Consider the following 25,121-nt stretch of genomic DNA (forward strand, 5'->3'; position numbering starts at 1 on the left):
GAAGGAACTCCACGCCAAATTTATAAAAAAAAATTGGCGTGGGTTCCCCCTTCCGAGAGCATACCAGGCCCTTAGGTCTGGTATGGATTTTAAGGGGAACCCCCTACACCGAAAAAACGGCATGGGGGTCCACCCCAGATCCATACCAGACCCTTATCCGAGCACGCTAACCGGCCGGCCAGCAAAGGGGGTGGGGATGAGCGAGCGCCCCCCCCTGAGCCGTACCAGACCGCGTGCCCTCAACATGGGGGGTGCCTTGGGGAAGGGGGGGCCGCGCGCCCCCCCACACCCCAAAGCACCTTGTCCCCATGTTGATGAGGACAAGGGCCTCTTCCCGACAACCCTGGCCATTGGTTGTCGGGGTCTGTGGGCGGGGGGCTTATCGGACTCCGTGAGCCCCCTTTAATAAGGGGGCCCCCGGATCCCGCCCCCACCCTATGTGAATGAGTATGGGGTACAATGTGCTCGCTCATCCCCACCCCCTTTGCTGGCCGGCCAGGTAACGTGTTCGGATAAGGGTCTGGTATGGATCTGGGGGGGACCCCCATGCCGGTTTTTCTGCGTAGGTGGTTCCCCTTAAAATCCATACCAGACCTAAGGGCCTGGTATGCTCCTGAAGGGGGAACCCACGCCGTATTTTTTTTTTTTTATTTGGCGTGGAGTTCCCCCTTGAGAGCTCATTCTCTGATTGGCCACGGCAAAAGTCGCCTGGCCTGGGGCGACTTAAAGTCGTGTTGTAAGTCGCCCCAAGTCGTGTTGATAAGTCGTGTCCATGTATCCTTTAAAAGTCGTGTTGAAAGTCATGTTGCCCCTGTGTGAACTGGCTCTCAGGGATGTTGTAGGATTAGAGTCAGGTGTATGACTAATCAGTTATTCCAATCAGGTGCTAATGATCATCAATGTCATATGTAGGTTGAAACACAAACATTAATTAAAACAGCTGTGTAGAAGGCTTTAAACTGGGTAAGGAACAGACAAACTCTGCTACTAAAGAGTTTGTAGAAGACACATGGTCTTACACCATGGCAAGGCTGAGCCCAGTGACAATACACAAGGTAGTAATACTGCATCAGCAAGGTCTCTCTCAGGCAAATATTTTAAAGCATACCAGGGTTTCAATATGTGCTGTTCAAGCTCTTTTAAAGAAGGACAAAGTAATGGGCAATGTTGAGGAACATAGACACAGTGGTCAGCCAAGGAAACTTAATGCAACAGATGAAAGACACATCATGCTTACTTCACTTTGACATCAGAAGATGTCCAGCAGTGCCATCATCATAGAACTGGCAGAAACCAGTGGGCCCCAGGTACACCCATCTACTGTCCGGGAAGTCTGGCCAAAGTGGTCTTCATGGAAGAATTGTGCCAAAAAAAATATCTCTGACATGGAAACCAGGCTCAAGAGTAGCTCAACTATGCATGAAAGCATAGAAACTGGGGTGCAAAAAATGTCAGCAGGTGCCCTGGACTGATGAGTCAAAATGTGAAATATTTGGCTGTAGCAGGAGGCAGTTTATTCACTGAAGGGCTGGAGAGCGGTACAATAATGAGTGTCTGCAGGCAACAGTAAGGCATAGTGGAGGTTCCTTGCAAGTTTGGGGCTGCATTTCTGCAAATGAAGTTAGAAGTTTGGTCAGGATCAAAAGGTATCCTCAATGCTGAGAAATAAAGGCAGATACTTATCCATCATGTCATATCATCAGAGGCATGCGATTGGCCCCAAATGTATTCTGCAGCAGGACAATGACTCCAAACATACAACGAATGTCATGAAGAACTATCTTCAGTGTAAAGAAAAATAAGGAGTCCTAGAAGTGATGGTTTGGTCCCCCACAGAGCCCTGATCTCAACATCATGGAGTCTGTCTGGGATTGCATAAAGAGACAGAAGGATTTGAGGCAGCCTACATTAACAGAAGATCTGTGGTTAGTTCTCCAGGATGTTTGGAACAACCTACCTGCCGAGTTCCTTCATAAACTGTGTGCAAGTATACCTAGTAGAATTGATGATGTTTTGAAGGCAAAGGGTGGTCACCCCAAGTATTGATCTAATTTGGATTTCTCTTCTGTTCATTTACTTTCCATTTTGTTAATTGATAAAAATAAACAATTAAAACTTCTAGTTGTGAAAGCATTCTTAATTTACAGCATTTTTTCACACCTGCCAAAAACTTTTGTACAGTAGTGTGTGTGTGTGTGTACTCACCGGCCACTTTGCATACCTTGGTTGTAACGAGTGGTTATTGGAGTTACTGTTTTGCTGCCTTTTTATCATCTCAAACCGTCTGCTTAGAAAATAGAAAGTCTCTTATAGGAAAAAATCCAGAGAATAGCAACCGTTTCACAGCTGGATTTTACAGTCCCTGGATAGACCTTCTCTAACTAGGCGTAGCAGCCGGTAGGGTGTTAAAGCGGAAGTAATCCCATCAATCTAGCAGTTTGAAAAAACAGTTACACTCCCGGCATGCCGGAAATGTTAACTGTCACATTGGTTGTGCTCACAACCAAACTGTCAAACCATCCAATGGCTGGTGTCATAACTGATCACATGTGCAGCTTCATGGCAGTTAAAGATTAAATAGAGGCCAAGATGACAGCTTCGTTGGCTGAAAACGATAGGAGGGTTCACTTCCACTTTAAGAAAAGTCTCTGTCACAGACTTGAGTGTAGGATATTTGAGAAAAGTCTCTGCCGCAAATTTAAAGAGCTATTATACGGTACCAGTATCTCTCAGCCGATCCGGCGATACCGTACGAGTGTAGATCCATGTAGTGTCCTTCCACTAAGCCTCCAGAAGTCTTCAGAGAAGCCAGCCTTGCGCGGGGCCTTCTCCTGAATTGTCCTCCCCTGGAGTTTCTCTAGTTGCTGGGCCTCTCCCTTGGATGAGACGGCACCTTTGGATCAATAGGCCCCAAAATCCATTCAGGCCTGCCACTGCAGTTGCGTTGCCTCGGGCTGGCCAGCCCCAAGACTTGTAATGCATGGTTCCACACCCCAGGCCAGGAGGGCCATAGTGGCTGTTCAGGAGGACCAGAACCATACAGACAGAAAATATTCTCTCCAACAGAGCAGAACCCGCAAACACGTGATGTCAGTACCTTAAATACCATCTCCCAGAATGCACAGCAGGAGAACACTCCCACTGGGCTGGTTCCGAAAGAACAGTGGCATTCAATACACCTAGCTAGACTGCGTTCTCACACTTACCGGCAGTGACAGCGACACCTGCGGTCAAGAACCCAGTGCAACCCAGCAGGACTGGCACTGAAACCAGAAATTTAGAGAATTAGCCCCAAAACCCAACTATGGTTTCAGGAAAGTTACCTTTGAAAAAACCATAGTGCCCGCTCATCAGAAGCCAGCGCTACATATATAATTGTGCAAACGTTTTAGGCAGGTGTGAAGAAAAAAATGATTAAGAATGCTTTTAGGAAAATTATACGATTCCCATTATTGATATCATATACAGTGAGTATAAAAGTCGTACTAATATGTGTCTGCTGCATGCAGTTGTGGACATTCGTTTTGGTTACAATCTCAATGATGAACAGAGCAGGAAAGCCCCAGCCCGCAGCTCTGCATTTCTCAGGTTCCTCTTTTCACAATGATCAGGCTCAGGCTCGGATAGGCACTCGATTGAGGCCGCCTACTTCCTGTGTCTGGGCTCTGTGAATGGGACTCGGCGCTCTGCACTGTGCGGCCAGGTTGGGGGACATTGCAGCTGGTAGGTAACAGTGGCCCCCGGGCCAGAGAGGGGACAGCAATAAGGGAAGGGGTGGGGGAGGGTGTTCTGGAGGCAGACACTGTAACCCTTTCTCTTCCAAAAGCTCAGCATGGTCTCCTTGCTGACTGAGATAACTTTACTTTGTTTCTTGCCGGGTATGAGTTGTGCAGTGCAGGGGGTGACAGTGCAGCTCCTATAAGATCTTCTGTACACACTTCTGTATACCCATCATTCCTGTATATATACCTCTGTATACACCTCTGTATACCCATCACTCCTGTGTATATACCCCTGTATACCCATTGTTCCTGTGTATATGCCTCTGTATACCCATCGTTCCTGTGTATATGCCTCTGTATACCCATCGTTCCTGTGTATATGCCTCTGTATACCCATCGTTCCTGTGTATATGCCTCTGTATACCCATCGTTCCTGTGTATATGCCTCTGTATACCCATCGTTCCTGTGTATATGCCTCTGTATACCCATCGTTCCTGTGTATATGCCTCTGTATACCCATCGTTCCTGTGTATATGCCTCTGTATACCCATCGTTCCTGTGTATATGCCTCTGTATACCCATCGTACCTGTGTATATGCCTCTGTATACCCATCGTACCTGTGTATATGCCTCTGTATACCCATCGTTCCTGTGTATATGCCTCTGTATACCCATCGTTCCTGTGTATATGCCTCTGTATACCCATCGTTCCTGTGTATATGCCTCTGTATACCCATCGTTCCTGTGTATATGCCTCTGTATACCCATTGTACCTGTGTATATGCCTCTGTATACCCATTGTACCTGTGTATATGCCTCTGTATACCCATCGTTCCTGTGTATATGCCTCTGTATACCCATCGTTCCTGTGTATATGCCTCTGTATACCCATCGTTCCTGTGTATATGCCTCTGTATACCCATCGTTCCTGTGTATATGCCTCTGTATACCCATCGTTCCTGTGTATATGCCTCTGTATACCCATTGTGTGTGTGTGTGTGTGTGTATATACCTCCTGTATACCCATCGTACCTGTGTGTGTGTGTGTGTGTGTGTGTGTGTATATACCTCCTGTATACCCATCGTACCTGTGTGTGTGTGTGTGTGTGTATATACCTCCTGTATACCCATCGTACCTGTGTGTGTGTGTGTGTGTGTATACCTCCTGTATACCCATCGTACCTGTGTGTGTGTGTGTGTGTGTGTGTGTGTGTGTGTGTGTGTGTGTATATATACCTCCTGTATACCCATCGTACCTGTGTGTGTGTGTGTGTGTGTGTGTGTGTGTGTGTGTGTGTATATATACCTCCTGTATACCCATCGTACCTGTGTGTGTGTGTGTGTGTGTGTGTATATATACCTCCTGTATACCCATCGTACCTGTGTGTGTGTGTGTGTGTATATATACCTCCTGTATACCCATCGTACCTGTGTGTGTGTGTGTGTGTGTGTGTATATATACCTCCTGTATACCCATCGTACCTGTGTGTGTGTGTGTGTGTGTGTGTGTATATATACCTCCTGTATACCCATCGTACCTGTGTGTGTGTGTGTGTGTGTGTGTGTGTGTGTATATATACCTCCTGTATACCCATCGTACCTGTGTGTGTGTGTGTGTGTGTATATACCTCCTGTATACCCATCGTACCTATGTGTGTGTGTATACCTCCTGTATACCCATCGTACCTGTGTGTGTATATACCTCCTGTATACCCATCGTACCTATGTGTGTGTATATACCTCCTGTATACCCAGCATTCCCGTGTACACACCTCCTGTATACCCAGCATTCCCGTGTACACACCTCCTGTATACCCAGCATTCCCCTGTACACACCTCCTGTATACCCAGCATTCCCGTGTACACACCTCCTGTATACCCAGCATTCCCGTGTACACACCTCCTGTATACCCAGCATTCCCGTGTACACACCTCCTGTATACCCAGCATTCCCGTGTACACACCTCCTGTATACCCAGCATTCCCGTGTACACACCTCCTGTATACCCAGCATTCCCCTGTTCACACCTCCTGTATACCCAGCATTCCCCTGTTCACACCTCCTGTATACCCAGCATTCCCCTGTTCACACCTCCTGTATACCCAGCATTCCTGTGTGTTGGGCTCTGATAGGGGACTCTGTCTTCCTCTTCCCCCATAACTTCCAGGGGGACCCTCTGGGGGTGTACACCCCACATCTCACCACATCTCGCTCTTATTTCTGTTTGTTTATTGCACTGCAGTAGTTTATGCGTTTGGGTGCAAGTTCCCGCAGTGTTCAGTTGCACATTGGCGACATTCATTCTTGCAAATGGGCATGAGCTGCAGCACACCACAATGTGCTATTATGCATTATGGTGCGCTGAGTTATAAAAAATGAGTACATGCACTTTTTTGTTGGTGCAGGAGGAAGCCTGTTCATGGGCAGTTAGACTCGGCATGGTAACCTGTAGAAGAATGTGCGCTGACACACATGCTTGACTGCAGAACCCGGCCTACAGGCATTTAAAGCGTTAATAAACTCAAAACCAAAAATGCAATATATTGCAGCTTACAGAGACGTAACTAGAACTTTCAGTGCCCCCCTGACCCCCGGCCAGGGCCCTTCCCTCTGAGTCCCGAAGTGGAATGCCAGGGCCCGGTTACAAGTGTGACCTTAGTAGTAGTTCTGCCACTAGTGTCAGTAGTTTATTTATGTATGTATATATAATATTTTATTTTTTGTTTGCAATTTTATTTTTTATTGTTATTCACAATTTTTTTGGAAGCTCTGTTGGGGTGCTTTGGTGAGATATCAGGGGTCTAAACAGACCTCTAATGTTCCACCTTTGAGACAGAGAGGAGATTGAGGACACCGCCCTTAATCTCCATCTCTCCAGCCTCAGCTGCACAGAATGAATGGACAGGAATAGCTCTTTCCATTCATTCACAAACAGAAGCATAGAAAACACAGTTTACTATGCTTCAGTTATGAATGAACAGAATCAGTGATTAGTACCTAACATCGAATCAGAAAAGGAAGGGGCCACTAAATTACATATTTACCGGCTCCTTCCCCCACTCTCCATCCAGACACAGTCCCGCAGCAGCCAGCGGAAGAGAGGGGAGGGGCAGAAGGGCAGACAGGGGGCAGCAGAACCTGGATAGGTGTTGTGGTGGGGGCAGCATGTAGAGAAACTGCTCTCCTCCATTTTCCTCCTTCAGCCTCAGAGAGTGGAGAGGAAGCAGGCTTTCAGCAGCTGCAGGAGGTAAATCAGTTTATATGCTGCCCCTCCCATCCAGGTCTACAGGGGGGGCCAGGTTGCAATTGCAATCCCTGCAACCCATGTAGTTATGCCCCTGACACCTTACCAATCATTAGATGTGGTGGATGCATTTGTTTTCTTTTTTTAGGCTTTTTACCTCTGTTTTTACCAGTTGATCTGGCCAGTAACATACCTCCTGTATTAGGTTGCCTACACTCTGGATGAAGGGGCACAGGCAGCACCTTTTGGACAGCAGCATTGTCAGTCTGGGGGAGGGTATTGTAAGACCCCATACACACTATTGGATTTTCTGCAGATTTTTGTCTTCAGATTTACCAAAACCATATAATATGAGGTCAACCCTTAGGGGTTTCAGTTTGTATGCAATCAGGCAGGCTCTTGTACTACATGGTTTTGGTAAATCTGAACAGAAAAATCTGCAGAAAATCTAATAGAGTGTATGGGGCCTTATGCCGCGTACACACGGGCGGACTGTATGGCGTACTTAGTTCGTCATACAATCCGACGGACAGTCCGTCGTACTTTCGACTGAATGGACTTGACCACACACGGATGCACAAACAGTCCGTCGAAAGCTTGCGCGATGACGTGTACAGTACGTACGACGGGACTAGAAATAGGAAGTCCAATACACAGCAAAGCACTCTTCCGCCGTGTAAATCTTTTCTGGGCATGCGCCATTCTTAGTCCGTCGAACTAGCATACTGACGAGCGGATTGTTCGCTGAAACCAAAGTATGACGGACAGAATTTCGAAAAATCCGAAATTCTTAGTACTCCGGACTGCACGCTGAAAAAGTCCGCTGAAGCCCACACACGAGCGGACTGTCCGCTGAAATGTGTTTCGACAGACTAAGTACGCCATACAGTCCGCCCGTGTGTACGCGGCATTAGGCTGCATTCACACCTAGGTGTATTGCATCGTGAGCAGCTTTGCCGTGATTCTGCCCGTTATTTCAAAACGCCCAGTTGTAAATGATAAATCGCACAACGCACATTTCAGATGCCATTAATTTAAATAGCACGTAAAAAAACACGGTTTGGTTCTGACACGATTCTCGCGTGATAAATCATGCTGCGATCACGACACATCACATCGCGTGAAGCATGTGGTCCAAAAGAAGCTTCTGAACTTTTTTTTTGACAAGCTTCACGCAATGTGGTTTGCCGCGATTGCAAGTGCGATTTATTGTGGTGGAACCACACCGCGTTTTTAGTTGCCCTTTAAATGAATAGCATCTGAAATGTGCGCTTTTGTCATTCAAACCCGGGCGTTTTGAAATTGCGTGCAGAGTCGCGGCAAATCTTCCCGCGATTCAAAACTCCAAGATGTGAATGCAGCCTTAGAGGAACCATCTGATTTAAATACGGTAAAAAATTGAAGCCAAACTCCAGCTACCACTTTAGAGGCTGTTACAGCAAACTTTTAAGGATAAAGGTTTTACGTAAATGCTAATCATTGTAAGCACCTCTGTCAGTGGGAAATAGTAGGACTTCTTGCCAGTTTTTTTCGGGTAGAGTAGCCCATTTAAATGACTGGGCTGCCTTACATGCCACGCACAGGAATGACATAAAACGTATGCACATTAATGTGAACCGAGACTAAGCGCCATTGCAAATGGAACCTTATACCTATAATATCCCTGGGAGTCCTAAATGCACTCGATGAACATGCTTCATGGGAGGAGGTGTATCCGCTGGAAGCGGAATATGGAATATAAAAGAAGATACAATATCCACAAATAGAGAGAATTCTGTGTTTATGCAGTCTGTGAGAAATGTGTAAAGGAGGAATAGCAGTGTGCAGAGGGTTAAAGTGTGATGAGTAGTTCTGCTGGCTGAAGGGAAAATAAGCAAATATATTTCTCTATCCACACAAATAAGGTGAATGGAGGAATTACCAGCCACTCCCAAACCCTCACCCCGACCCCCCCATACCCACCCCCCAGGCATTGTATTCTGACATCAGCGATGTCCGAATAAACTGATCAGAAGCTGCAGCCCTAGGAGTCAAGGTTGTGAGCCTTTTCTTCTAGTCTGTGTGCAGAGCACGGCTGATAAACCAGTATAGTTATAGAAGCAGCTCTGTGCATGTTTTCCTACACTCATAGGTAATGTATTGTGCTTCTGGCCATAGGCTAGTTTGGGTATAACATTTGAATATGAAGGTCATAAAAATTCCTGTTTCTAATTAGCTCACTCACCTGTCGGCAACACAACTTCTGCCTTCCAGATTTCTTTTCCCTCTACTGAGTGCTGCCAGAAGAGCCATATTTTTACCTATTCTTTTCCTATGCTTGTGATTATAAACTGACAAATTGCTTGAAAAATATACTATTGTTTTGTTCTTGCAAAGAAATAAAGAATTAAAAAAAAAAAATATACAAACATTTAGGCCCCCATTCACACCTGTCAATCGCTGCAATATACAAACATTTAGGCCCCCATTCACACCTGTGAAACGCTGCAATTCTGCAATCTCCGCGATCTCAAAACACGCTACAATCAAAAAACACAGGTTTAGGTGCTATGATTTTCAATGGCACCTAAAAAGGGGTGTGGTTTCGCTGTGATTGTCGCACAGCCAATCGCATTGTGTGAAGCTTGTTGCCCCGAAGAAGCTCCTGCTCCTTTTTGTAAACTCAGCTATTGAGGTATAGGGGTGTTTGCAGCCATTGTTGCTTTTACGTGTTAATCAAAGTACTAAACGTATGATTTATTTTTTTTGTTCTGTTTTATTTAAGGTCTGCAATGACTGAGAGTGATAAACCGACTCACTGCTTTTCCCTGTAACAACGGCTGCTCTATGTTGTAACTGCACTGCGTGTTAATGGTCTGCTTCACAGCCAGGTTCCCAACATACAGACAGACATAGACTCAGCTCTGCAAGTACATTCCAAGCTTCTCAATATGGAAAATGAAGGTGAGCACAAGATTTGAGGTTTTATTTATTAGGAAGACTAGAAACATGTCTATGAAAGTTTTGAACAGATTTTTTTTTATGTTACTTTGTTATTGCTCTGTAGTGTGGTAGGCTGCCTAAAAAATATAAAATTATATTACCCTTTATGTTTATAAAGGTGACAGGCTTAACTGGTATTGGCAGCAGTAAACCATGCATGAGACTGGGACCAGTCCAAGCAGGTTTACTTTCCCAGTAAGACAATTAACGAACACTGTTTAATGCAGGGGGGTTTGTACAGCAAGTCTGTAGTGTAACATAGGGCATCTGCACGTCCGTGTCACAACTCAATTCCTGACTAACAGGGTGCCCCTGCAATTAAAAGAAAGCTTTCTTTGGCCACACTCCTGTTCTTGGTCACAGAAGAGCACTTATTTCTGTACTCCTGTGACCCAGATGCAGCTGACCAGCTCTCTGCTCAGAGAAGGCAGAGAACTGAGCAATCAGCGGTCATGTGATCACTCGGTTCACGTTCTTAGAATCGGCGGGGGGCAGCTGCAGCCATTAGGGTGAATGTGTAGGGGTTGTTTTTTTTTTTTTATGCACTTCTCCTTTAAATATAATGCAAAATAAGTCTGACAGGGGTGGTATCCCTTAATTTTATTTGGTAACCCTGATGCAGATGGCTAAAATGTTCTTTTGATCATACCAGAACATTCAATGCAATTAAGACATGGAAATGAACCTGTTTTACGCGGACCTAAGAAAAAATTCTGCTCAAACTATGTTATTAGAGATAGTACTTTACTTCCTTATAGGAAGGGTGTGTAGGATGAATAAATTCTGGATTATCAAGATAGTTGTTACATAATATTGCCTAAATTCTTTGAAATGATTGCATACATTTCTTGAGAAAACGGATAATATTGGGTAACAAATGCAGTATGCTTGTTGTTTTCGTTACTCTTGTATTGTATAGCTCAGGGGTAGGCAACCATTTGAGCAGAGTGTGGCGAAAATATTTTTCGAAGAATCTGAGAGTGCTGGCTATATAAAACAAAATGCACCTTCACACTCTCAATCATGAAAAATACATTTTATAATATAATTTATTAAAACAACTTGAATAATAGTAATATATACTGCGAGGTAAGTCTGGTAAAGTTGAAATGAATATGCCCAATTCCTGCCCCTTCACACCTTGGATCAGTCCCAATTCCTGGCCCCTTTACACCTCGGATCAGTCCCAATTCCTGGCCCCTTTACACCTCGGATCAGTCCCAATTCCTGGCCCCTTTACACCTCGGATCAGTCCCAATTCCTGGCCCCTTTACACCTCGGATCAGTCCCAATTCCTGGCCCCTTTACACCTCGGATCAGTCCCAATTCCTGGCCCCTTTACACCTCGGATCAGTCCCAATTCCTGCTGGGGACCCGATGCACGTGGCCACGCGCGATTGCGTGCACGAGCACCAGCACGGGGATTTGTGTGTGTAAACACACAAATCCCTGTGTTGTCAGGGAAGAGGAGCCATTTTGTTTGTTCCTACTAAGTAGGAAAAACGATATGTCTCCTCTCCTAGTAAATCCTATCCCCATGAAGTTAGAACACACTGAGGGAACACACCATTAACCCCATGATCGCCCCCTATTGTTAACCCCTTCCCTGTTAGTGACATTTACACAGTTATCAGTGCATTTTATAGCACTGATGGCTGTATAAATGCCAATGGTCCTAAAAAAAAGTGTCAACAAAAGTCTCTGATCTGAATGTCGCAGTACTGCCAAAAAATTGCAGATCACTGCCATTACTTGTAAAACAATAAATAAAAAAAAATTGCCATTAATCTTTCCCATAGTTCGTAGACACTCCAACTTTTGCGCAAACCAATCAATATACACTTATTGCAATTTTTTTTATTTTTTAACCAAAAATATGTAGAAGATTATATATTGGCCTAAACTGATGAAGACATTTTTTTTTCTTTTAAAAACGGGGATATTTATCGCAAAAAGTGAAAAAAACTAAAATTTTTATTTCAAAATTGTCGCTACTCTCTTTTTTTTTGTTTTTGTTTATAGCGCAAAAAATAAAAATCAGAGGTGATCAAATGCCACCAAAAGAAAGCTCTATTTGTGGGGGAACAAAACGAATGCTAATTTTGTTTGGGTACAGCATCGAACGACCGCGCAATTGTCAGTTAAATCAACGCTGTGCCGAATTGTAAAAAGTGCTCTGGTCAGAAAGGGGGTAAAATCTTCCGGGGCTGAAGTGGTTAATATGTTGTAAAAAAAAAAATCAGTTGTGATACGAATAAAAGACTTTGTATGTTATATCGGGGGGTTAAAATTGTATCCAAATATCTAGGTGCAGTCGCAGAATTCATTCCTGCCACAATTGGTCTCTCTGGTTTCAGGGGATCCTTATGTATTGTAGGGAGTACGTAAAATACAGGTGTTACTGGGTATCTAGGAATGAAGAAGGTTTTCTTTCACCATCAATAATACCATTCTTTAATGCCTTATTAGCAACAAATTCTGTCTTAGTTTGTACAGCAGCTGTTAACACTTACAGGGCAGTAGGCAGAACTATCTGACACCTTTCTGAGATCTTCTCCTTCCTAATTCACAGCAGTTATGAAGAGGAAGCTGTTGGCATCAGCCCTGTTGCAAGAGCATTGATTAGCTACACTGCTTGTGCAGTCTACCTAAATATTTGAAAGATATATCCACATGCACACAGTTATTATTTATTAATCTATTATTACTAGTTACTTATTTTACATCTTGCAGTCTGAAAGAAAGAAATGATATATATTGTCAGTGCTGTCCTGGACTACAGAGCATCTCCCCCTCTCATCTTCATGACATAGGTTCTATAGGCAGGGCTGACAACACTGCTTGAGATTTTAGTGCAGCAAAAGCAGCATTGTCCCCTAAATACAGAAGGTTAGTAGCTCATTGAATTTTTTGCAGGGTCATTGTTTTTGTACTTGTACTTCTGCAGAAAAATTAGAACACTGTTCAGGAGCCTGACATTGCGCCCACAGTCTACTGTTCACGAGTTACCTAACATTCATTACGTCCCTTTAACCACTTGTGGACTGCCCGCCCCCAATGTACTGCAAACAGGTGGCTCGCATTTTGTAAAGCGATGTACCTGTAAAAAAAATAAAAAAATAAAAATATTCCAGTATATACCATAGTTTGTAGGCGCTATGATTTTCACTCAAACCAATCAATATACACTTATTGGAATTCTTTCTTTCATCAAAGAAATGTAGCAGAATACATTTTGGACAAAATTTATGAAGAAATGTTATTTATTTAAACAAAAAAAATTTGGATATGTTTTGTAGTTTGTTGTTTGTTTGTTTGTTTTTTATTTTTTTTTTTTTTTTTTTTATATTGCAAAAAAGAACCCAGTGGTGATCAAATACCAGCAAAAGAAAACTCCATTTGTGTTAAATAAAAAAAAAACATGGTATAAATTTAGTTTGGGTACATCATTGTTTGACCACTCAATTGTCAGTTTAAAGTAGCTCAGTGCTAAATAGCAAAAAATGGCCTGCCCATGAAGGGGGGTTTAATCTTCTGGAGGGCAAGTGAATAATGTAAAACAACTGCACCAGGAAGATCACATGCAATTAATTGGTGAATAAATATACAGCTTTAATTCCATTAAACTACATTAAGATGAGTTGTAAAGCACAGCCACTGCTTTGCACCCCTGGGCAGGAAGTACAGCATGAATATGTTAAAAAAAAAAAAAATTGTGGCTGGTTGCGTTGAGTTATTTTGAGGGTACAGCAAATTTACACTGTTATACGAGCTGTACACTCACTACTTTACATTGTAGCAAAGTGTCAATTCTTCAGTGTTGTCACATGAAAAGATATAATAAAATATTTACAAAAATGTGAGGGGTGTACTCACTTTTGTGAGATACAATACTGTAATTATCAGCAATGATTATACTGTTTATTTAATAATGTGTTTTTTTTTTCTTTAAGGTGCTCCAGAAGAAGAGCTGAGGCAAAGAAACAAGGCCTCACCCTCAGAAGAAACAGAAACAAAGGACACTGAAGAGACCAAAAAAACAAAAGGAAGGTCAAAATTAGGAATATCGTCAAAATGTAAGATCTTCACATAAAAAAAAAATCATTATTACTGGTACTTTTTATTGCTGACATGCCCAAAATTAGTGACTTTGGTGATAGTGGAGTGGCTAAATCTATGCTTAATATGCATTGTTGCCCTTTATATCCTGCACAGTTAGTGTGCAATTCAAGGGAGTGCTAATGCAATTGTCATATCTGCAAATCTTGGCAGAGCTCATGTTTAGAAGTGTCTGAGTTATCCATCATAATCAGTTAAAATCTCACCTTCGTAGTTCGAACAGGGTGGTTCCAATGGCCAATCAAAAACGAGGTAAATAAAAGCTGTGTGCATTGCAGAATCGGATCTCACTGACTAGTTAAGATGTGTCTCTAGAAACAAATCCAATCCAATGTTTCATTTTGTTGTATCTATAAATGAAGAAATATACACTTGTAATATGTACCTGAAGTTATGTTATTGGGTACAATATCCTGGTGTCTTGTGTTACTTGGGGCATCAGCAGTCATCTCATCTTTCCTGTAATCCTGGTGAAGACGCAACCCTGCACTGCTTGCCATATACAGACCTGCCATTGTATGTGGCTGTAGAGTAGTTCACGGCAGAGTATATCCAGCCTGATCCGCTCCAGCAGTTCCCAGGAACATGAAGCTTGAAAGAAGTTTTCATTATTTCACACAGAGGCCACTTCAACTCTATAGGAGGGTCTGTTATCCTGGACAACTGCAGGAAGCTCAGTGTTAATTACACTGGGTCCAGCCATTTGGAGCTGTGTCTCACAATACAATTATTGTACCAAGCATGGGTTCAGTAAGTTCAGTGATGGTTGTCGAAGAGTACCTGCCAAAATCCACAATGGATAAACCTGGAGTTGACAAAACTGAGCAACATTATCCACTGGACAACCAGGGACATACCAGTACATCGCTGGAATTCAGCTGGTTATACAGGGATGATGCCTGCAGCTTCAGGCATTATCCGATACTGTTTTCTTATTTTTTTTTTTTTTTTTAGAACCAACGGTCTACTCTCTTCTGAAAGCAACCCTAGCTACTAACTAGCTACGCACATTATGTTACAAGCAGTGGGAGAGGACATTCTCCCCCCGCCCCCGTCCACACTCCGCCTTCCATGGCTTTCGCGGACTGTCCCATCCCACTTATTAAGGGTGTGACTTCAACCACCAACCCCCCTACCACCATACACGGCTTTATTATCCCACTAGGACACCTGATCAACCAGCCAGCGCTTCCGCTGGCTGATTATAGATGCAGACAAGGACTGGAACAGCTTTGATCGCCTCTGTGATATAGGAACCTGGAAGTGATGAGCTTACATTACTTTTGATTTCCCTAGAATGAAACGGCACAGTTTGTAAAAATGAAAAGCGTTTTATCACACCGATCTTGGTGTGATCAAATGCTTTTAAGGGCAGAGGAGGGATCTAGCGTCTTATGGATTCCAGATCTCTCCATAAAGAGAACCTGTCACATGTGATGTTTACATTCCTTTTGACAGCAATAAAAGTGATTGAAAAAAAGCATTTAAAGAGACAGCATATAAAAAAAAAAATTAAAGTGCCTACATTCCCCTGTGCTCGTGCACAAAGGCGAACGCATGTGTCGGTCCTGCATGCACGCAATCTTCCCACATGTGAGGGAGTACAAACGAACGTCAGATCATAGGCAGTAATTCTAGCACCAGACCTCCTGTGTAAATCTACAGTGGTAACCTGTAAAGGCTTTTAAAGCGTTGCCTATCGATAGTAAAATTAACATTGTTTTGTTGCCGCTGCACGGGTATTCACAATATCAAAGCGTGACATGTCTATTATTCGTTTCCTCGGCGTAACATCATCTTTAAATTTTACAAAAAAATTTGGGTTATGTATTGTGTGAGAGAGAGAGAGAGAGAGAGAGAGAGAGATTTTATTTATTGCTTTTTAACATAACAAGTATACACTAGACCCAATGGGCCACACACAAAAAGAACTATTTACATTTCTTCAGCATTGACTCTCTCCTCCTCCTTCCAAATCGTCACTCAGTGAAAGGATTGGAATAATAATAAGGCCACTTTTTCCTAATAACAGTCAAGAGTACTTTTCAATATGTCAAATAGTTACATACATGTTAAATCCCTCAACAGGTGCATTCCATTAGGTGCCACCGTAGTTTCACTATTCATCCAACTGCCCCACACCTTATCAAATTTCTGTGATATGCCCCTGCTAATGTATGTTAGCCTTGTATAAAGGTGCAGCCCTATTAATCACACCCTTCCACACTGATACAGATGGAAGATTGGGCTTTTTCCATGATAACACTATCGTTTTCCTAGCGTAATAGATTAGGATCATCAGAAAAGTACGAGTTACTAGCCTCTCTAGAATCTAGCCTCTCTTTGTGGCTAGATTGTCTACCAAACTCAAAAGGCACACCTCTATTGTGGGCTGTATAGCAATGGCAGTTATTTCTGCTATACATTCTGTGACCCCCTTCCAAAAAGCTTGGATGTACGAACAATTCCGAAAGATATGCATGAAATCGGCGGTGAGGGAACTGCACCACCAGCAACTAGGAGACTGGGTAGGGTACATCTTAGCCAATTAAGCTGGAGTAAGGTATATACGATGCAGGAATTTTAAATTGAATGTGTTGGTCCCTAGCAAAGACCAATCTAGTAAAATTAATGTCCCATACATCATCCCAGTCATCCCCATCAATCTGGCGGAACACCTCAACCCACACCTCCCTACGCTTTGAAAGGAGATCTCCCTCACCGAACAGTTGTTTATATATTGTAGACAAGGCCTTGTCCAAAGTGTTCTCCCTCAGTTAAGACTCCAAATCACTCATTTTCAGGGTAAAATACCAATATCTCCAAATCGGGCATTGTATTCATGTCTGAGCTGAAGATAACGGAACAAGTCAGTGTTGGGAAGATTAAATGTAGTTTTCAGGGCGTCAAACTGCAGAAGTTTCCTACCACCCACTAAGTCTTTCAGCGTCGTAATACCTAATTTAGTCCAGATGATTGTATCATTGTATCAGGGTACTCACAAAAATGCATTCATTTAGGATTCTTCCAAAGTGGCATGTGAGGAGAAATCTCAGAAGTCCCATCTTGGTCACTGCTACCATGCCCTACTGGTTGCACGCATGGATATTGTGAGCCTATACAGAGCCCTGACACATGTGGCAGCGCCTCATAAGAACCAACAATAGCCGCCTCTAGTGTATTGACAGTGCCATCCTCAGGCAGAGTAAACCACCTGTGCACGAATACAAGCTGACCCGCTAAGAAATATCTGTGAAAGTTCGGGACCGCCAGACCCCCTTGTTTCCACGGCAGTTGTAACACCCGGAGTTTAAGTCGTTATAAGTTGATATATTCTTTTGAATATATATCTCGGTATCCAAACTGGAGAATTCCGAAATATATATAAAAACATAGGTAAAAATGTAATTTTTACTAAATTCACCCTACCTGTGAGTGTCAAAGGTAGATTCCTGCCATGCCTGCAGTCTGAATTTTAGTTTAGTCAAAAGCAGATCGACATTCAAGGCAAAGTCCGATACAGAGTTGGGTATTGTGTTATTTTTGCATTGAAATTCAAGAAAGTATATATTTATTTCCAACAAAAAAATGGCGTTTGAAAAACTGCTTCGCAAATACTATGTGCTATAAAATAATTGCAGCACCCGCCATTTTATTTTATAGGGCCTCTGCTTTAAGAAATATATGTAATGTTCGGGGGTATCTTGGACACTTTCTATCAAAAAATACTGATTTTCACATGTAAACAAAAGTGCCAGAAAAGGCCTGGTCTTCAAGTGGTTATATAAAATAGTGTTCACTTGGAGTGTTGATTTGAACATGTGCATCCAGCGTGTGGGCAGAACCATTTTCCCGGTGACATCATTAAAGTTGGCATCTTTATCTGTACAGGGAATATTGGAATATTTGCTTACTGTTGCAGCTACTAAAAATTGGAATGCACCGATACCATTGTGTTACGAGTACTGATCCTATTAATGAACAAGAAAAGTTGTAAATATTAATCGTTTATAAAAATAGAAATTAACCAAAAAAAGAAATCCGCAGGAAAATAATAATGAAATGGAGAATAAGGAGTTGTTTGAGGCTGATTAGTAAATTTAAGGGGTTAAACAGAGGTACATTTAATAAAAAACAAAATCTGTAGATGAAGAAACAAATAGATGCAATGTTTCTTTTTATCTTAGTGTTTCAGGCCAGGTTCACATTGGTACGACATGGAAGTTGGACAACTTCTGCTCCGACTTTGCCCTACGACTTCAATGAAAGGGATTCGACTTTGATCTGACAATAACGGGCCCTTTGAGTCTGGTATGAATCTTGAGGAGGGGACTCCACAACAAAATTTAAAAAAAAGAAAAACTGCGCAGGGCCCCCCTCCGAATTCCATACCAGACCCTTATCTTAGCACGCAGCCTGGCAGGTCAGGAAAGTGGAGTGGCGAATGAGCACCCCCGGACCATACCAGGCCACATGCCCTCAACATGTGGGGTGGGTGCTTTGGGGCAGGGGGGGCGCTGTGCCCCCCACCCCAAAGCACCTTGTCCCCATTGATGAGGACGTGGGCCTCTTTACCAAGGCGGGCCCCCAGATCCAGGCCCCCCACCCTAAGTGAATGAGTATGGGGTACATTGTACCCCTACTCATTCACCCAAAAAACATGTCAAAAATAAAACCAGTACACAGTTTTGACACAGTCCTTTTTATTAAAGCGGTAGTAAACCCGCTATTTTTTTTTTTTTTTTAACACCTGCAAAGCAAAAGGCATAATGAGCTAGTATGCACCGCATACTAGCTCATTATGAAATACTTACCTTAGAACGAGGCCCCGACATCTGGCACGATCCCCGCCGAGGGAGATGACATGCTCCCTCGGCGTTTCTTCCAGGTATCGCGGCTCCGGCGCTGTGAATGGCCGGAGCCGCGATATCGTCACTCCCGCGCATGCGCGCGGGAGATTTCTTTCCGGCCGCCGGCCACTGCCGGATTTTCAGGCCGAGAATCCCCTCGTGCGCATGCGCCGCTGCAGTCAGCGGCGCATACCGAGGGGAATATCTCCTAAACCGTACAGGTTTAGGAGATTTTTTTTACCTACAGGTAAGCCTTATTATAGGCTTTCCTGTAGGTAAAAGTTACAAAAAAGGGTATACAACCACTTTAACCACTTCCCACCCGGCCAATGCACATATACGGCCGGGTGGGAGCCGTTTACTCCTGATAGGACGTTCAGGAACGTCCATCAGGAGGAGCGGGATCGCGCGCCCGCGCAGCGGCGCGATCCCGATGCGCCCGTGTCACCCGGACACGGCGCATCTCAGATCGGCAGGAGGGCTCTGTGATTGGCCCTCCTGATCACATGACGGCCGTGTCCAATCACGGCCGTCATGTGATGTAAACAAACAGCCGGTTGCTAGGCAATCGGCTCCTCCTCTCCTCACACAGAAGTCATCGCTGAGGAGAGCAGATCGCTGCAGCCGGCTGATGATCAGTGAGTATGAGCTGTTTTTTACAGCTTTTTACTCACTGATCACTAGTCTAGTGTACACACAAATCACCACACAGTAAACACACTAAACAGTATAAACACAATGTCCCCACACATGTCCCCAAAACATACATGTCCCCAAATAATAAAAACACATGTCCCTATTAATAAAAACATGTCCCCCACATATGTCCCACTAAAATCACATGTCCCAATGATTATCTGCACACATATGTACGTGATCACCTGCACACATATGTACATGATCATTTGCGTACATATGTCCGTGATCACACAAACCAATTATTATACACTTAACGGAATTTTTTTTACCAAAAACATGTAGCAGAATACATTTTGGCTTAAATTTATGACAAAATTTGATTTTATTGGATTTCTTTTAAAATAGAAAAAAGAAAATATTGTTTTTTTTTCCAAATTTCCGCATTTTTGCGCTTATATCGCAAAAAATAAAAAACGGAGTCGTGAATAAATACCACCAAAATAAAGCTCTATTTGTGCGAACAAAATGATAAAAACTTCATTTGGGTACAGTGTAGCATGACTGGGCAATTGTCACTGAAAGCGCTAGAGCGATGAAAGCTGAAAATTGGGCTGGGAAGGAAGGGGGCGAAAGTGCCCTGTATTGAAGTGGTTAAAGCAGCTCCAGCGTGTCTTCTTCCGTTGGTCCTTCTCATTGCACTCCTAGAACTCTAAACAGATGTTGCAGTCAGTTTTGCGGTGAGCCAGTTGCATGGAATATTGCATTCCCGGAACATCTCTGGGTTTACTGTACTTCATTTCTGTACATCTAAAGTTATGCTAGGGCACAACATTTCTTATTACAACATTGGGACTGATAATGCATCGGTACTTTCAGAGTCATTGACCTGAAATAAGCGCGTAAATTTAGGACTCCCGGTCTTCATAATGGTTCCAGATCAGTAATTCAAAAAAGTCAGAGGGTTAGCAGGGCAGGCATCTAGAACTTTTGCTAGCGACTTCAGTACGTCTTGAAGCGACTTTAAAGGAATGCCTGGGTGATCTTCCTGTAATGTCGGATCCAAAACGCATCAATATAGAGGAGGATCCGACTTGGAGGTGACATCTATCAAAGCCTATGGGCACAAGTTAGGTAGAACTTTTTTTAAAGTCGGCGTGACTTCAGTAGTGCTAATTAAGACAGCTCTCTTTGACTAGCATGGGATTTCACATGTCATGTGACTTGGGGTCACACAAGTCGGATTCCAAGTCACAATAGTGTGAACCAAGCCTTATTTATCTATGGAAAACCTTTATTCCAAAAGGAAAAACTGTTTACTATAGCTTCTTGTGAAATGTTAGCTGGATTAAATCTGCTAGTACATCAAATTACCCCCCTAACCCCCCCCCCCACATTAACAATGCAGCTGTCCAAAGGTGCCCCCTGTGCTCCTTCATCCAGAGTGTAGGCACTCTAATACAGAAGATATTAGAGTGCCTAATACCTTCACAGGTGAAAAAAATTGTGAAAAACTCAAAAAAATTACAATTAATGCAGTCAACACAAGTTTTGATAAACTGCAATATGTTACGTTTTTGGTTTTGGGTTTAATACCGCTTTAAACTGGAACATAGACAAGGATTAATAGATAAACAATCTGCATATCCAGTGAGTTATTAAATCAGCTGCAAAAAGTGAGTACACCCCCAAATGAAAATGTCCAAATTGGGCCCAATTAGCCATTTTCCCTCCCAGGTGTCATGTGACTCATTTGTGTTACAAGGTCTCAGGTGTGAATAGGGAGCACGTGTGTTAAATTTGGTGTTTATAGCTCTCACTCTTATACTGGTCACTGAGAGTTCAACATGGCACCTCATGGCAGAAAATGCTCTGAGGATCTAAAAAAAGAATTATTGCTCTACATAAAGATGGCCTAGGCTTTAAGAAGATTGCCAAGACCCTGAAACTGAGCTGCAGCACGGTGGGCAGGACAGGTTCCCCTCAGAACAGGCCTCTCCATTGTCCACCAAAGAAGTTGAGTGCGCGTGCTCAGCGTCATATCCAGAGGTTGTCTTTGGGAAATAGACGTATGAGTGCTGCCAGCATTGCTGCAGAGGTTGAAGGGTGGGGGTCAGCCTGTCAGTGCTCAGAACACACCCCTCACACTGCATCAAACTGGTCTGCATGGCTGTTGTCCTAGGAGGAAGCCTCTTCGAAAGATGATGCACAAGAAAGGCCGCAAGCAGTTTACTGAAGACAAGCAGACTAAGGACATGGATTACTAGAACCATGTCTTGTGGTCTGATAAGACCAAGATATTTGGTTCAGATGGTATCAAGCGTGTGTGGCGGCAACCAGGTAAGGAGTACAAAGACAAGTGTGTCTTGCCTACAGTCAAGCATGGGTTGTCAATTAAAATTCAAGGAGGTCCGGTCACTAAAAATTTTTCTGGCCGAGGTCCGAATCACAAGTCTGTGCCATGAAAGATTGTATATACATCATCTTTCTTTTTTTTGGGGTGTAAGCCCTGCTCTCTGATGCTTTTCTTACTGCTTCCTACACACACTCTGGTAATACTGTGTAAATGTCCCCAATAGTGTTCCGCCATACATCAGGTGTCCCTACTAGTGTAATTCAATACATTGGGTGCCCATCAGACTACCCCCATAAATTAGTGGCCACCGTTAGAGTACCCACTTATTTCAGGTGTCCCCATCAGAGTGACCACTTACATCGGGTTTCTTCATCAGAAGGTCCCCTTACATTAGGTGCCATCATCAGGGTACCCCTTTACATCAGGTGGGCCCATCAGAGTGCTCATTGACATTAGGTGTGCCCCCTTACATCGGGTGTCCCCATCAGTATGCCCCCTTAACATAAAATGTGCCCATCAGCATGCCCCTATTTTATGTTAAGGGGCATGCTGATGTACACATTTTGTTGTGCCAATTACAGTGCCCCTTAATAAAAATGTGCTCATCAGAGTGCCACTTTACAAAATATGCCCATCAGCGTGCCCCTTAACAAAAGTACTAGGGAGTCTGCACATATGGCAAGCTGCAGGGTGTGGAAACTGCGAGGTATCATACCTCACAAGGAGTGAGAGGAGAGCTGTGAGCAGCAGAGGGGCGAGGAGCGCATGTGACATCACGTCCCAACTCGCAGCCCAGCTGGGAGAAAGACTTGGGAGCGAGAGCCGTAGGAGAGGGCAGGGCGCACACGCAATGGTGTTCCAGCAACTAGAGGCGGGGTGCACATGCAACGTCATTGTCCCTGCAAATAACTGCTGAAATACGGCAACACACTGGTGGCCTGACGGACTGGGGGCCCCCATTTAATGACGGGTGGTTTAGACATTATTGGCTGTGTTGCGTTATTTTGAGGGGACAGCAAATGTACACTGTTATACAAGCTGTACACTCACTACTTTACATTGTAGCAAAGTGTCATTTCTTCAGTGTTGTCACATTAAGATATATAATAAAATATTTACAAAAATGTGAGGGGTGTACACACTTTTGTGAGATACTGTATGTCACTAGAGGGAGAAAAATAGTGGACAGATGACATGGCGATCCCACAAAGGTTGGTTTACAGTACTACCAAGGCTGTCCGGGTGCTGGACAAATGTGACTCACTAAGCTTCCTGTGAAGAACGGCTTTTTGGGTGAAGTTGTTGTCAAAGATGTTTTTCCAAAAGAATAAATAGACATTCATGTACTTTTTTTTTTGTTTTCTTCTTTTCAGGTGTGCAGTGGTTTGCAAAGCTGTTTATTGGATGCCTGTTAATGGTCACAAGTGGCATGATGTATGCAATTTACCTATCCACCTATCATGAGCGCAAGTTCTGGTTTTCTAGTCGGAGGGTAAGAATTCTATAGAATATTGGTAGTTGCTGAAGTTCTGCTAAGTTTATCTGTCACTCTGATCAGTACTATGAGGCAGCAAGTAACATGTCAGGAAGTCAAAATGATAAGAGATAGCAGTACAGTGAAGGAAGTGGCGAGATCCTGCATCTCTTGTGGCATTCTAAAAAACTTTCATTAAAAGGTTTAGTTCACATTTTCACAAAAAAAATGAAAAGGGGAACTAACATCCTACGTCCTCTCTACCCCCTTGGTCCCCACTGTACTTACCTCTGTTGGTGATGAGTTGTAAGTGCCCACATAGCCAATGTAGCAATCTGGGAATTTCAAATTCCCTGTTCTTCTTTCTGCAGGGCTTCCAGGATAGATCAGGGCAGTTCTCTGTGCTGGTTCTGACCAATCAGAATTGCCCTGATGCTGTCCCAGAAGCCCTGCAGGGAGAATGGGGAAAAGAGAGGAGTTTTCAGATCCCCCAGACCACCACATCTTCTGCCTGGGCACTGCCAGCTTATTACCCATGGAGGTAAGCGCAGAGAACTCCGGGGGGGGGGGGGGGGGGGGTTTGATGTGGGGAGGGTGGACCTCATGCTCTGGTATGGCAGGTCGGCAAGCCCAGATCTTGATCAGCAATCACAGAGCATCAGAGTGCCTTAAGCCAGGGCTGCCAGCAAAGGATGCAGGCAGCCACGGAGGGTGCAGGAGCCGCATAAGCCAATACTTCCTCTGTGTCACAGGCAGAGTGATACTAAGTGCACATCACCTGTTAAAGTTACAACGTGTAATGACAATGAGAACGGTGCCTGTAGAACGGTGCCAGCAGAAGCTGGAAGAAGTAAAGGTCAGTCTATTAACCACTTCAAACAAGATATATTTTTGTTCTATTAACCGCTTTAGCCCCGGAAAGTTTTACCCCCTTAATGAAAAAACACAGAACAGTTGGAGCGCTGCGAGTCTAGGGGCCAAGTAGAGTGCTCTGATGAGGAGTAATCAGATAAGTGGATCAGACCCACTGCAGCCAGCACAGCATGAAAGAGATGTGACAGTCAAATAAAACAACACAAAAGACAGCGCTCTGAAAGAAAATAAATCCCAACGTAGTACTGTATGCATAGACAATGCTATTTATGCTATTTATTCCATAAAGTAAAAAAATGGTTGAACAGCCAAAGTTTAAAATAAATGTTAGTGAACATTACCAGTGACCTCCGAGTGCATAAGGGGAAAGTAATCATTTAGGAGGCTTCCCTGAAGATGGTTTGAACCTCAATCACCATCCAAGGAAATGGAGGGAAGAAAATTCAGTTCCCAGAGGGGGCGCGTACTAGCTTCTGGTAAAGCCTGCCAGCTCCAGGTGGATGCCACGGCTGGATGGTGGTCAGCAGGATGGATAGAAAGGCAACCTGTATGATGTAAATGGCCCCAGAGGGAACAACTAAGCCAAGCAGGATCGATATTCTCCATGTGCCTATGTGCCTTCTGTTTATTTTTTTTATTGTACATCACGGGACACAGAGCAGCCATAATAACTAACGGTTATACACCACCTATAGGTGAATGGACACTGGCAAATCAAACAGACAGGAAGTCCTCCCTTATATAACCCCCTCCTACACAAGAAGTACCCCAGTTTTTGTCTTGTAAGGTAATGGTCATGGTTGGAGAAGCTCTTCATGATCAAGCTAAGAGCATGGTCCTGGAACAGATCCTGCAGGATTTAA

The 25,121-nt window shown here is 43.6% G+C and overlaps 1 protein-coding gene across 1 annotated transcript in view; it reads left to right on the plus strand.

Annotated features, from left to right (window-relative positions):
- Nucleotides 1-3,628: 3,628 nt before the first annotated feature.
- Nucleotides 3,629-25,121, plus strand: part of DPY19L4 (dpy-19 like 4) — a 92,240-nt gene continuing 70,747 nt past the window's right edge. Inside the window, exons 1-4 of the mRNA XM_077493053.1 lie at nt 3,629-3,723; nt 9,733-9,911; nt 13,904-14,026; nt 23,285-23,403. Coding sequence (XP_077349179.1) covers nt 9,899-9,911; nt 13,904-14,026; nt 23,285-23,403 — 255 coding nt within the window. The 5' untranslated portion in view covers nt 3,629-3,723; nt 9,733-9,898. The remainder of the gene's footprint in view (nt 3,724-9,732; nt 9,912-13,903; nt 14,027-23,284; nt 23,404-25,121) is intronic.

This window comes from Lithobates pipiens, unplaced genomic scaffold (genome assembly GCF_037356315.1).
Source record: "Lithobates pipiens isolate NorthernLeopardFrog02 unplaced genomic scaffold, aLitPip1_a1.2 Scaffold_19, whole genome shotgun sequence".
NCBI lineage: Eukaryota > Metazoa > Chordata > Amphibia > Anura > Ranidae > Lithobates > Lithobates pipiens.